General features: G+C 33.8%; 4 protein-coding genes across 4 annotated transcripts; all 4 read left to right on the top strand.

Moving 5' to 3' along the window:
- Positions 1 to 240: 240 nt before the first annotated feature.
- Positions 241 to 4,314, top strand: LOC145317454 (uncharacterized). The gene is made up of 6 exons (XM_080158547.1): positions 241 to 823; positions 1,971 to 2,711; positions 2,982 to 3,173; positions 3,569 to 3,662; positions 3,784 to 3,922; positions 4,172 to 4,314. The coding sequence occupies exons 1-6, from the start codon at positions 701 to 703 to the stop codon at positions 4,173 to 4,175; spliced, it is 1,293 nt and encodes a 430-aa protein (XP_080014673.1). The 5' UTR covers positions 241 to 700; the 3' UTR covers positions 4,176 to 4,314.
- Positions 4,287 to 6,455, top strand: RpS16 (ribosomal protein S16). The gene is made up of 5 exons (XM_080158553.1): positions 4,287 to 4,418; positions 4,788 to 4,907; positions 5,244 to 5,294; positions 5,824 to 5,930; positions 6,269 to 6,455. The coding sequence occupies exons 1-5, from the start codon at positions 4,314 to 4,316 to the stop codon at positions 6,330 to 6,332; spliced, it is 447 nt and encodes a 148-aa protein (XP_080014679.1). The 5' UTR covers positions 4,287 to 4,313; the 3' UTR covers positions 6,333 to 6,455.
- Positions 6,456 to 6,465: 10 nt separating this feature from the next.
- On the top strand, positions 6,466 to 8,492 carry Fib (rRNA 2'-O-methyltransferase fibrillarin). The gene is made up of 4 exons (XM_080158549.1): positions 6,466 to 7,029; positions 7,398 to 7,599; positions 7,949 to 8,041; positions 8,316 to 8,492. Exons 1-4 carry the CDS (start codon positions 6,470 to 6,472, stop codon positions 8,391 to 8,393), a joined length of 933 nt encoding a protein of 310 aa, XP_080014675.1. The 5' UTR covers positions 6,466 to 6,469; the 3' UTR covers positions 8,394 to 8,492.
- LOC145317458 (40S small subunit processome assembly factor 1-like) lies at positions 8,459 to 12,352 on the top strand. The gene is made up of 5 exons (XM_080158552.1): positions 8,459 to 8,587; positions 9,622 to 9,743; positions 10,556 to 10,693; positions 11,148 to 11,282; positions 12,041 to 12,352. The coding sequence occupies exons 1-5, from the start codon at positions 8,548 to 8,550 to the stop codon at positions 12,287 to 12,289; spliced, it is 684 nt and encodes a 227-aa protein (XP_080014678.1). The 5' UTR covers positions 8,459 to 8,547; the 3' UTR covers positions 12,290 to 12,352.
- The last annotated feature ends 888 nt before the right edge of the window (positions 12,353 to 13,240 follow it).

Raw genomic sequence — 13,240 nt, 5'->3', positions numbered from 1 at the left:
ATGCCGCGTGTAAATAAAACAAAGTTGCCAAATTATAAATAAAAGAATATATTTATAAAATTAATTATTTCTACTTATGATTTTTAAAATGATTTTTGTTTATCATTTTGTTTATATGTCAGTAAGTTAAGTTTTCATGGTGTGTGATTTTCAATCATATTACATTTTAAAATTTGGTAACTTTGCTTTCGTGGTGATGCCGAATGCCGCGTATTATCATGTTACTAGATGGCTAACCACACGTGCTGTCTGCCTGTTGTATTTTAGCATATTTTTCATGCGGCGTTGTGTTCTGATTAAAATTAAGATTGGTTTAGGTTTTATTTTATTGGATTATGTATTTTTTGTTATATTTTATAATTATTATTAATTTTTCATGATAATATAACAAATACAGTATAAGTTTATTATACTGTTAATCATATATTTTGGTTTAATATACAACGTATGTAACTAAGAATTGTAATTTCTACTTTCTCCGTTCATAAAGAGGTGATAAAATTATGGAATATAGCTTTATCTACTTCAATACTATGAAATGCTCACCTACGTATTTGTTTAATTCTTTCTGCGTATGTGATTTTCGTTCGATACGATTTATACACACATTGGTTCGCTGTTGAACCCTTAATTTTAAAAGTCTCTAGTGGGATAAAATAAAATTACGGAAAATTTTGTTTTTTGGTCGGTTACTGTCAAAATGGTTCGGGATGTCATGGACGATAGGAAACGTGCCCTGGTGTTAGGAAAATTCAAGTTTCTGTACCAATCTGACGCAGAAGAGCTGGAGACTTTGGACAAGTTTAATCTGGCTGTTGTTCAGGTAAATTATAATACTTTCTCGACATATATTAATTGTTATTAGAATGATAATTATAATTAAATTATAAGACATATTTAAACAAATGTCCGTGTGACTGATTAATGTTGTTAAATTTAAGTTTATAAACTTGCTTTGAATTTTTATTTGCTAAATGTCTAAAAAAAATTATTGTCTTAGGAACCCTTAGTGCACAATTTTTTATTAACTACATTAATTTGGCTGAATTATTGTGCTGTTTAATAAGAACATACATTTCTTCTATATCATAGATATTCCTCACAGTGGCCCTAGCGTATCTTTGGCTTAAAAATCTTGACCTGAACAGTTGAAACTGTCATAACTTTTTTATTTTTAGGAGTTATGACTTTTTTTCCTTTTTCGAAATAGGATTGCATGTATTTTAATAGGAAAATTTAAAAATATAATTTATTTCATCAATTCTACTGTTGTTAACCAAGATATGCAAATTTTTGATGAAAAAATCGTATTGTTTTACTCAACGCAGGGAGGGGGAAATTCAGACACATTGCTCAAAAATTTGAAAATTTGAAGTGCAAGTAATACTTGAGTTACAAGAAATCTAAAATATGTTTTGGAAAGGTCTCAAAAATGTCTAAAAAATTTGGTTTAAATTTTAAAAATATTGCCCACCCCCAAGCCGCCAGGGGGGGAAAAACCGAAACGGTAAGAAAAAGTATGCCTCATACGGGGTGAGATGGGGTGAACTTCCCACGGATAAAATCTAATGAGATTTTGCACACTCATTATTAAGCATGTCTTGTTGCCGCGTTTTGCTGCGTATAATGGTAGCACTATTTTTGGGCTAATAGTAACCGCTCAAAAATACCTTATATTTAAGGACTTCCAATAGCCCTAAAAAAAATTAAATATTATTTTTTTTTATAAAAAACAATAAATAAGGCCATAATTAAATTATTTATGCAAAAAAAATTATTAATTTATCTTAAATAAGACCAAAGATATGATGTTTTTAACACCTACTAAGAGGATAAATTTTGTCGGGATTTGGGCATTTGACTAAAGTTGTTTACAAAAGATACAATACACTACGCTGCAGGGCCGCAGTGTCCTACATCCCTGGTTTCTTGTCAAATGTACTCTTGGAAATTATGTTAATTAATTTTAGAATAAACTGTTGGGTCCTGTACAGTATACCGATAAAGATGGCAAAAGCGAGGAAGTATTGAAGATATATGATAAAGAACGGCCACCAGGAGAAGGCTACAGCAACCCTCCTATAGATATTCCTGGAGTCTTAGACTATTTTGTGGTTATCTGGACCAATCCGTTTGGTGATATCACCATTGATCAGGACATCAAGCTGTTCGAGTTTGAAGATATTCAAAAGTATTCCACATATAACGACGGTCCCAAGGATAAGGAGTTTTGTCAGTTTCGGTCAAGTAGCACAAGCACTGAGGTGGACGGATTTGATGCCAGTATATTTTGGTCTGTGGGGCTCCTTTGGAAGCATTTCAAAACTTGTGGAGTTGAAAAATGGGATCTGGAGTTGAAAGATTTGATTGGCCATTACAAGAACTGGCAAGAGTGGGCACACACTGTCCATAACTTGCCAGACGCCAAGAAAGACAAGTCCAACAAGTTTACCTTCAATAAACTGAGTGTTCCCTCAGCATCTTCTGGTGGCTACAGGCGTTCTAAAAAACGTGAATCCTCTCCATTACCCAGATCTTGTCTTGTAAATGATCCCACCAAGAAAATGAAAACTAGTCACAAGCCAAGGAAAACTAGCTCAGAGATTCCATCGACATCATGTCAAATTAACGCGAATTCTAATTCTCAACAAGTTGTTCCTGGTCAACCATTTACTATACCAATCGCTGGTGCTAATGGAGAAACTTTTCAGGTATTTAGAATTGGTTTTCATTCTATTTCTATCTATTTATCATGTCGTCCTTTTTACCACAAGCAAAGTAAAAATAGGGGTGGGATAATAAAAAATAATTCTTTACAAATTGAAATTGAACATCATTACTTTTTAGTATAATATTTATTTTCAGTGTAAGAGGGGGGAATTTGTTTCAAAATTAAAAGTAATTCCTCAGAGGATTATACACAAATTACAGTCTGACTAACTATTATCTTTTATATTGACATTAAAATACGCTTTGTTTAGGTACAGTTGGTTTGCGCTCCATCAACCACTGGTGGTACTAACATCATGCCCGGCCTTTCATTACCACCTGCGCAACCAACGTTCAGTTACGTGAATCCAGCGTTTACTAACTTCAGAAACCATGACGTGTCTGTTCCCCCTCCAGCTGTTAGTTCTTCTAGTGCGTGGACTCAGAATAATTTTAATAATAGGAACATTATTTATAAACCAACAAGCGGCTACGCCCCTAGATGAGTCTAGTGGACACCCGCCCATATTTTTCAATTTAAAAGGAATTTTAAAGGGGGGATGGGTCATTTTTTTCTGAGGGTGATATTTATTTGTTATTTGGAGGTACCCTATCAAAATAGTTAAAACCCTTCCCTGGACCAACACGTAGCTTTACTATACTACAGGAGACCCATTTATGTTGAGCGTATAGCGAGATCCTCCGCCACAGACATTACATTTCATGACTGTTAAGAAACAAAAAATATGAAGTATTTTGCAGGGTTTATTTGGGTCAATGTTTTGTACATTTCATTACTTTTGTTTCTAAGAGAAATCATATAACCTTCATTTGACAAGTATGTAATGTATCTTGAAGGTCGAAGGAATTGTCTTGCAAGAAGACTATAGAACGTCATCTGGTCCCATGCATGACCTCTAGTCCTAAAAGGTCTGGCGATGAAAGTCTCGAAGGGAAGGTCTTTTGATGGATAAGCTGTGATTTCTTTAAATGCCTTTGAATAATATTTTTATTTCTTCACATTTTTACAATCCAAACATTTCTATCCTTATCAAAGACCCGAGTCCTAATTAGATGCGATTTCAGGAAGTAAATCAACATCAAAGAGATATAAACCTAAGGCTAAAATTGAAGCTCCGTATTTTGAAGATGACAATGAACCAAATTTACTTGATAAACCTTTAATTGGTGTGATACAAAGCTGGCATAACAAGTTTGGATTTCTTAAGTGTGATAAAATTTCTGGGAAAATATTTCTTCACAGCAAAGATATCAAGGAGGGAAGGGATAGTGTAGGGGAAGGAAAAAGAGCTGTGTTTCAAGTTCTGCAATTTAGGAAAAGTGTTGTTGGAGCAAAAGCAGTTAATGTAATCGTTCTCAAAGATTAGGTCTATTTCAGGGTCCGTAAGTAAAAAGCTTTCTGTTTGTGATATGTAACTAAGTCTTCTCAAAAACTTGTCAGATAATTTGTAAATTGAGTAACTTCAGATTGATGAAAATTAAATGTTCAATATTTTATTATGTTTGTGGCTGAATTAAATTATCTGTGATTTGATAATATAAATTGTGCATGTTGTTATTAATTGTAAAAGTTTCAGAAGAAAATGACTGAAACCAAGAAGAAAGAGCTTCAGTCCGTTCAGGTGTTCGGCAGAAAGAAGGAGGCCATGGCGGTGGCCTATGTCAAGAAGGGAAATGGACAGATTAGGGTAAGATTTTCTCTTTTCATTAAAGTTATACATGTCGGTTGGTCGATTTTAGGTAAAGGTGTAAACAAGAGTTTATAAATATTTCTTAATTCACCAAAATAAGCCGAATTTTAAAAAAATTCAGTATTGCTTCTAAACCGATTATCATCCGCTGGTTTAGAAACTATTTTCGGATAAGACAATTTTCCACGCATAATAAAGCAAAATCATGAATTGATACCAGTTTCAATTTTGAAGTTTTCACTATACTTTCTACGGAAAGCTATCTATAATAAGCTACGATTAATAACTTATTCAGTTGATGGTTACAGCTGGGCTTAATGGAACAAATATAAATTCAAGATTTTATTAATATATAGTTTTATTTAGGTTAACGGCCGTCCCCTCGAGTACATAGAGCCCCGTCCTCTCCAGTTCAAGCTCCAGGAGCCCATCCTTCTCCTCGGCAAGGAGAGATTCGCCGGTCTGGATTTCAGAGTCCGCGTTAAGGTAATTTATTTTAGATTTTAAGACTTCTGTTTTGATGGACTAGATAAGAAATTTTGAATAACATACGGTTAAAAACTTAATTTTGAATTTAATTGAATAGTCATGATCGCATCGAAATACGAATTTCAATATCTCATTTTTTTAGCGGGGGGGGGGGTTAATTTTAATATATCTTTTAAAAAAAATAAGATTTTTATCGAGATAAAATTACTTTAATTTGAATTTTATAGTCATAAGGAATAGTCATGATTACATCGATTCATAGTTTTATTAATTTCAGGATTTATTTTATTATAAATGAAGTATTTTATAGAAATTAAATTACTTTTTGTCTAGGGAGGTGGAAGTATCAGCCAGGTTTATGCCATCAGACAGGCTATTTCTAAGGTATTTATTGCCATTTTTACAGCTCAGCTACTCTATGTTGCCATTGTAAGGATAAAATGTTCCCGAAATTATTTAATCTCAAATGTATACAGTGTTTTCTTATTGTCATGTCAAATTAATGGCGTGCACAGGGTTTTAATAGAGGCGGAGGGGTCGAATCTACTTAGATATAAGGGGAAGATATAACTTACAATTTTTAATTTAACTGAGTTTTAATAACCCCTCCAGGGAATTCTTTTGTGCTAGTCTTATCTCTTACGCAAGTTGTATTTAGTTTTTGAACGTATTAAATTTGGTTTTGCATTCTTTTATAAAAAGGCATTTAGTTTTCACTTCCACAAATTCATATTACGTTTTCAATGCTGACTTGGTCATTTTTATATTTTATACTAGCGGCGCCGCCAAAAAATAATATAAGAAACTTTTCTGTGGGTCCTTAAAACTGAGTAAATATCTTCTGTTTTAAGTTTTTATGGCCTTTCAAGTGGCTTACACTGATTTCTTCGACTTAATGAAAGTTTATTTTTAGGCCCTCGTAGCTTTCTACCAGAAATATGTTGATGAACAGAGCAAGCAGGAGATCAAGGATACCCTGATCCAGTTCGACAGGTCCTTGTTGGTCGCTGATCCCCGTAGGTAATAATATACAAGTTTATTATTAAGAGCGACGCTTCTCTTTCAGTATCAGGAAGTCTTATTCGGCCGCCGATAGCGAATCAAATGCTTAATTGCCGTGATATTGATTTTTTCGAAACCTTGCTAACTTTAAATGTTGAGTTATTAATTCAATTAAGATTATATTTTTAGTATACAGACGAGGCCTCATTAAAATATTATTTTGTCTTTTCTTAAGTCCGCTGTTAAGTTAATGTTAACAGATATCTAAGTAAAAACTAGATTTTTTTTCTGATTAGTCGGTTCGGTTTTAAGAATTCTGTGTTATTTTCATTTATTGATCATTTTTTAAATTTTAGGAAAGAGCCCAAGAAGTTTGGTGGTCCCGGTGCCAGAGCCAGATACCAGAAATCCTACCGTTAAATTACATCCCCTCCTTTCTATCTATTTTGGGATATATTTGTATTTATATTTACATGTATCCTACTTTATGGGACACTATTAAGATCACGTCTCTGCCGACATTAACTTGAATTCAATTTCAGATCACACAATAAAAAATGGGTCGACCAGGATTTTCGCCACGCGGTGACCGTGGTGGACGTGGAGGTCGTGGCGGCGGCGGAGGACGCGGAGGATTCTCTCCACGTGGAGGCGGAGTTAGAGGCGGTGGAGGTCGTGGTGGTGGCCGTGGATTCGGAGGCGGCCGTGGAGGTCGCGGTGGAGGAGGAGGCCGTGGTGGGCGTGGCGGAAGAGGAGGTGGCATGGGGGGAGGTAAGAAGGTAATCATTGAGCCACATCGTCACGAAGGTGTTTTTATTTCAAAGGGTAAGGAGGATGCATTATGTACCAAGAACATGGTGCTTGGGGAGGCCGTCTACGGAGAAAAGCGCATAGCTACTGAGAACGAGACAGGAAAGTTGGAATACAGAGTCTGGAATCCTTTCCGCAGCAAGTTGGCCGCAGCCATCCTTGGTGGTGTCGACAAGATTCACATTGCTCCTGGATCGAAGGTTTTGTACCTTGGAGCTGCAAGCGGCACAACAGTTTCACACGTTGCTGATATTGTTGGATCAGAGGGTATGGTTTATGCAGTTGAGTTCTCACACAGATCCGGAAGGTAAGCAAATTTGTTATACATCATTTCTATATGTAATCTTATTCTTTAAGATTAACATTATTGGAACATACAAGATTTCGTTATTAAATTCAAGTTAAGTATTAAACTTTAGGCATGGTATGTTAGAGTTGCACATTTATAAAGACGAGTTTTGTTATATACCAAAAGAAAATAATTTGATTTGATTTCAAGGTTTATGTTTCCCCCCTTGGTGAAAAGAAACTACAAGATTATGTGGGTATACAAATAAAATAAAAGACTTCTGAAAATATTTTTATTTTTTTCTCTTTCTTGCTGGAAAAAAAACTAGGAGGGGAAAAAATTGCAGCAGTGGTAAAAATCATTTTAAAAATGTTCTACTATTTTAGAGACTTATTGAACGTTGCAAAGAAGAGAACAAATGTTGTCCCCATTATTGAAGACGCCCGTCATCCCCACAAGTACCGTATGCTGGTGCCAATGGTTGACACTATATTTGCCGACGTGGCCCAGCCTGATCAGGCCAGAATTGTCGCTCTCAACGCGCAATACTTCCTCAAGAATGGTGGCCATTTTGTGATCTCTATTAAGGTAATTCTACTTTTAAACTTTAATGCGATTAATAACTATAACGCTAGTCCATCGCTCCTCATTCATTTGTCGGTCTTGAGCATATATTGCATTATGATTAATATAACCCAATTTAAGCTTTTAAAAATTTTTATGCACTAAAATACGCCCAAGCTTTTTTTTTTGAGGAATATACAAAGAGTGCCGCTTGTATGCATTCATCTTCCACATATTAATCTCTTTAGCGACATAGCAGGAAAAATCTTTCAGATCTATATTTTTCCTTTGGAGAGGGAAAGCCAAATACGATTGAACTTCGACAACTCTTCCACTATAATTAAAATTTTCTAATTATATTTAATTTTTCTAGGCTAACTGTATCGACTCTACAGCTGAGCCCGAGGCTGTATTTGCTGGTGAAGTGAAAAAAATGCAGCAAGAAAAGATGAAACCACAAGAGCAGGTATGGATTTTAAAAGCCGTTTAGTTGAGTGGTTCAAGAAATGCCTCAAAATTAGTTTGTGTAAATATTATCCTTGTAACCGATTTTTCATATTTATGCTATGAAATAGTTAACTGCCTATTCATTTTTATTTTACAAAGATTGTTTTAATATTAAGGAAGAACTTCTGTGACAGATGATATGAGGTTTAATTAAAATTTGCAAAATATACACCCCAGAAACTATCTGAATATTTGTATTACTACATCTCTCCCTAAATCCTAAATCTTTTTAGGTAACGCTGGAACCATACGAGCGTGACCACGCTGTTGTCGTTGGAATCTACAGACCTCCCCCCAAGAAGAAGGAGTAAGCTTGTCCTACCAAGTCCTCAAAAACTTCATTATACCACATCATACTGTATTTAAAGCATTTTGTATTTTTTTTTTGAAATAAAGTTGCATAAAAAGAATCTTTAATGCAGTTATTGTTATTTTTTTTCAGAGAAATGTTTTGATACATTAAAAATGAAGATTGATCATGTTGAAGAATTCAAAAACTGCTTAGGTACAAAACAAGAAAATTTTATATTTATTCAGAAGGGGAGGGATATAAAAAAAAACAATTTAACAAATTATTATAACAAACTTCTCTTTCCTGCCATAAATTATTTATATTTTAGGGAGTTAATTACGATTGTTTATAAATGAGCATATTAAGCATTAAATAAATCATAGGGTGGTTTTACAAAAAAATATCTGTATAAAAGCAATATTGCTAAAACTCAAAAATAAGAACATCAGTTTTTCTTACCATGAACAAGATTGAGCTCCTTGGGGATGTAATTTTAACCTTTTTTTCTTTAAGATTTGATATGGTTTGGAGTATATAGCATTGGTCTAGTACCGAGTTTTTATACTTAATTTTACATATTCAAACGATGTCTGTCCGTTTCGAGTAAGAATAAGATGTCGTTTTTGATAAAGCGTTGCTTGTTAGTTAAGACCCCTAATGGTCATACGAAGGTTCAGGAGACAACCTTGCCTCTAGGGATGGTTCGGCCCAATACTAGTTTTCGGCCGCTTTTTATCGAACCCTTTTTGGGAATTTTCATTTTGAATTGATTTTAGAGCAAGGGGGGGGGGGTGGGGATTTTCCAAAAAAAAATTCATGTTACTTTCATTCCTTTCCTTTGCAGGTACAATGATTCATACATATAACGGTAGAAATAGTTATTCATTAATAAACTGACCTAAAAGCGGTTTTTAAAGTAAAAAATGATTTCTTAAATATGTCTTGTCAAAATCAAATTGAGTGCCCAATAGTCCATTGCTGCCTGCCTCGCGAAACTTTTATTTCAATGCTGATATTTCTTTCTCCAATTTTGGCATTGCAAGTATGCATTCTAGTGTGGGGATTTACCCGTATCCATTCTCGTGGCGAAACCCCTAAAGACAAATCCATTAGAATACTCCTAAATAAATAGGAATCCAAGGAAATAAAAGTAAATATTAAAGGACTAAAATAATTTCATGTGTTTAGGCTGTTTTTCGCGTATGATTTTAATTTATTTTATGTTGAAAACAAATACCTTTTGTTAGGCTTGAATGAGTTTGAAAGGAAAAAAGCAGCCAAGGCCCGAAGGCGAAACAACAAAAAGGAGAAGAAAAAAGCCGCCGCTCAATTAGTTACAACTTTAGCAAGCAAACACAAGCAGAACCAGGTTAGCATGATAATTATTATGTTAAGCCAGTACAATATTTCCTTTATGGCCTCCAAACAGATTGGTATCCGCTGGATTAGAACCAGTTCTCAGCCATACTGAAAAATCATGTAACGCACCGTATTACTTACACTTTTCCACGAATTTTCAAATAAAAATCATAATATTAATAAAAGTTTTGTCAATAATTTGTGTTTGTATCCACTTTTTTGTAAGGTGTAATTTAATTTTGTTCGAAAAACTTCATTTAAATCAACTAAAACTGGGGCAAATCAATATTCCTTTATGAATTTTTGTTTCAACCAAAATATTTTTACAAATATTTACTTAATATAGGTTAGGTTAAGTATAGGTTTGGAGGGTCAAAGTTATCCGAAGGGTTTAGATGTAGGGGGGCTATGTGGTACACTTATCGGTTCGAGGGCTAAAGCTAAAAGTTTGGAATTAAGATGTTTTATTTTCCTAAAAGTTTTCAAAATCGAATAATTTTTCCTATTAAGGTTTTTTACTTGTTGCTTCGTTAAGATTTCTCTAACTGTTGAACCGATTAAGTTCTCCATTTTCGAAAAGATTGACATAAGTCCATGGAATGTTTGTCTATTTTAATCCCAAAAGTTTTTTAATACCGTTTTCTTATTTGCTAGATCAAAAACGTTGGGGGCTTTATTTGATTGTACAAACGTTTCAACCACTAATCTCAAGAAGTATTAACTTTGTGTATTATCATTTAGGATAGTACATTAATTTATCGGCCATTGTCCTATTTAGATTCCTGGCTAACTATGATTTTTTAATATTCATTTCTAATTAAGGAACTACAGGCGGAAGTGGTAAAATTTAGTTCTCACAAGTCCAAGAAGAAACAACCAGTAGAAACTGAGAAAGAGGAAGATGATAAATCTGAACAAATATTTTTGAGTTTGGATACAGAAAAATTAGAGATTGATGAGGTATGTTGTATATATCTTATAAACCCTCTTATCTTGTAAAAATATATATTACAATCTTATTTTTTTTTTAAATCAGGAATAAGGTATAACAAGCAAAATTATAGCTGAATTAAAATATCTCAATATATTATTTATCATTTTTATCCATTTTTAACATAAAATGCTTTGTAAAGACAAAAAATTGACACATACATTTAGATTGAAAAATATATAAGAAATAAGGTATAGCCAACAGGCGAAATTAATCTAAAGTAATATTTGGGGGGCATATAATAAGGTCGTCAATACCTCTCAGCGTTGCAGCCAACATTTTATTTTTTAAAAATCAAGTAAAGGTTTCGTAATTTTTTTCCCGAATTGAATTAGTCATCTATAAATATGAACTTAAGCTTAGGGAAAATCCCCATACTTTGATAAGTGTTGGCATCTTGCTTTAATTTTCATTAATGTTTAGATTCGGCACCAAGTGTTCAAATTTGGGTTGAGTGGACTGTCAGCAGCTGAACGTGAAGCAGCTAACGTTGCCCTTGCAATTAAGCTGGGTGCTCAGCCTCCAAAGAACAAGTGTATACCCCTTCAAGAATTACATGTAAGATATTTTTACTGCTTATTATCTTTTTATTTCAACATCATTGCCATTAATCTCATAAGTAGAGCTTAGGCGACACACAATTATTTTCCAATGGCCTTTTAAAGCGGCGCATTATGACTCGCAGCGTTGCGGAGCCGTTTGATTTTGGTGCGGCTCCGGCTCCGTCCTAAAATCAAGAAAAGCTCGACTATTTTTTTCCCCCCACGTCTATTTTTGACTTTTGAAGGTTTTAAAAGTTCAATTTTTGATAAAATGGACTTGAAAAACTTACAAGTGGCATTTGCACATGACAAAACAGAGTTACCAAATTATAATTTATAAAACATGTCTTTGTTTATCTAGTCCGGAGCCGTTTTTAACGAAAATTACGGCTCCGGCTCCAGCAAAATATGGCGGCTCCCGGCTCTGGCTCCGGCTCCGCTGATTATGAGGCATCGCTGATAGATGAGATTTTCTCTGTTCATGTAGGAGTTCTCTTCTCCAAATTGTTTCTTGAATTCCTAATTTTCCTTTTTCTTCGGGCTTTCACATCATAAATTGATTGTTAATATTCCATGTAATAACTTCAATGCTTTATGTCGTCGTGGCGGAAAAGAATTAAAGAAATTTATCGTTATACCTCTTTCCAGGAAGCTACATATCAAATGATATTGAATTGTTATCTCCAAAAATAGATTATAACTTAACCAAGTGAAGTTTCCCTGAAAAGAAACAAAGAAAAAAAAATAAGTATTTACTATTTCTTATATTTTTAGGAAAAAAGAAAAAAGGAAAAGGAGGAGAAACGCCTTAAAATGGAGGAAGACAGAAATAAATGGATTAGAAAACCAAAAATTAATAAGAATTTAAAAAGTCTTGCCAACCCAAATAAGGGTAATCGAGGAGGGGATGGACCTAAACTTGTGGATATTGGAACTAAGATTGGTAAATTTGATGGAGGAATTCTCAAAATTTCCAAACATGAGTTAAAGAAGTTGAAAGGGTCGAAAGGGAAAAAGAAGTGAAATTTGTGTACCTGTTGATTTGATGAAATAAAATTTGTTCTTAAAATATATATTTTTTTCTAATTGAGTTGATTTTAGATTTGATGCTAGAGTGTGACAATTGAATCGCTACATTGCCTATCTCTGATTTGAGGTTCTTTAATGGGGTCTGAAGTATCTAGGAGCAATTAAAAGATAAGGGCGTCGGTCCACTTAAGATTTTATTTCGATGTCAAAAATGTTTCTTCTTTCACTTAAGGTCTGTTTCCACATTTGAGTAGCTTTGCCGTATCCAAATATTTATATTATGGTTTTTTTTTTTGTCTGATAACAACTGACTACAATAGTTAAGGCCAAGCATAGGTCCTGTGATGGTAAAAGGCTAAATTAATTTTAAATTTTAGTCTGGATGGTTATATGTAATTTTCTAGCCTCAAGTTGTGGGGGGTGTAGCCACTAGCAAATATATTTCCCGAAGTAATTGAATGTATATACGAAAAGTCCACTTGGTCTATCTAATTCCCCCCTTTAAAAAATACTTTAAGATCTGCGATTTAAAAATTTTATTAACCGAATCACCGTATAATTATTCATTTTAAGTGCAGCTACTGCAAGCGTATATGTCTCAGACCAATATATCATAGCCATTATATGGTTGCGCAACCAATTGGAGCTCTATTTTCGAGCTTTTAAATCCTTATACCAAAGTACAATTAGAATACCGTGCGTATGTCGTCTTTGCTTGCCATAGACAAAAAATTTTATTTTTATCACATTAATTTTATTCTATAAAAAGCAATAAATTTTTCCATACGACGAAACAGTTAATTATTTTTTTATATTATTTATATACTAAGTGTTAATTTATCTATGAAATATCCTTGTGTACACTCAAGATTTTAGATCAAGTTGCCAACTTACAAAAATAATATGAGAAGTTAGTCCCGCAGGGTTAAAGACATTTGGTCATAT

Source organism: Acartia tonsa, chromosome 4 (genome assembly GCF_053477335.1).
Source record: "Acartia tonsa isolate MP-2025a chromosome 4, ASM5347733v1, whole genome shotgun sequence".
NCBI lineage: Eukaryota > Metazoa > Arthropoda > Copepoda > Calanoida > Acartiidae > Acartia > Acartia tonsa.
This window is presented reverse-complemented; position numbering and strand designations above follow the sequence as displayed.

Coding starts and splice junctions, on each gene's coding strand:
- LOC145317454 (XM_080158547.1), top strand. CDS start 701: ATGGTTCGGGATGTCATGGACGATAGGAAACGTGCCCTGGTGTTAGGA. Junction 2,712..2,981: donor CTAATGGAGAAACTTTTCAG/GTATTTAGAATT, acceptor CGCTTTGTTTAG/GTACAGTTGGTTTGCGCTCC. Junction 3,663..3,783: donor TGGCGATGAAAGTCTCGAAG/GGAAGGTCTTTT, acceptor AGTCCTAATTAG/ATGCGATTTCAGGAAGTAAA.
- RpS16 (XM_080158553.1), top strand. CDS start 4,314: ATGACTGAAACCAAGAAGAAAGAGCTTCAGTCCGTTCAGGTGTTCGGC. Junction 4,419..4,787: donor AGGGAAATGGACAGATTAGG/GTAAGATTTTCT, acceptor AGTTTTATTTAG/GTTAACGGCCGTCCCCTCGA. Junction 4,908..5,243: donor ATTTCAGAGTCCGCGTTAAG/GTAATTTATTTT, acceptor CTTTTTGTCTAG/GGAGGTGGAAGTATCAGCCA.
- Fib (XM_080158549.1), top strand. CDS start 6,470: ATGGGTCGACCAGGATTTTCGCCACGCGGTGACCGTGGTGGACGTGGA. Junction 7,600..7,948: donor ATTTTGTGATCTCTATTAAG/GTAATTCTACTT, acceptor TAATTTTTCTAG/GCTAACTGTATCGACTCTAC. Junction 8,042..8,315: donor AGATGAAACCACAAGAGCAG/GTATGGATTTTA, acceptor AAATCTTTTTAG/GTAACGCTGGAACCATACGA.
- LOC145317458 (XM_080158552.1), top strand. CDS start 8,548: ATGAAGATTGATCATGTTGAAGAATTCAAAAACTGCTTAG. Junction 9,744..10,555: donor GCAAACACAAGCAGAACCAG/GTTAGCATGATA, acceptor TTTCTAATTAAG/GAACTACAGGCGGAAGTGGT. Junction 11,283..12,040: donor TACCCCTTCAAGAATTACAT/GTAAGATATTTT, acceptor TTATATTTTTAG/GAAAAAAGAAAAAAGGAAAA.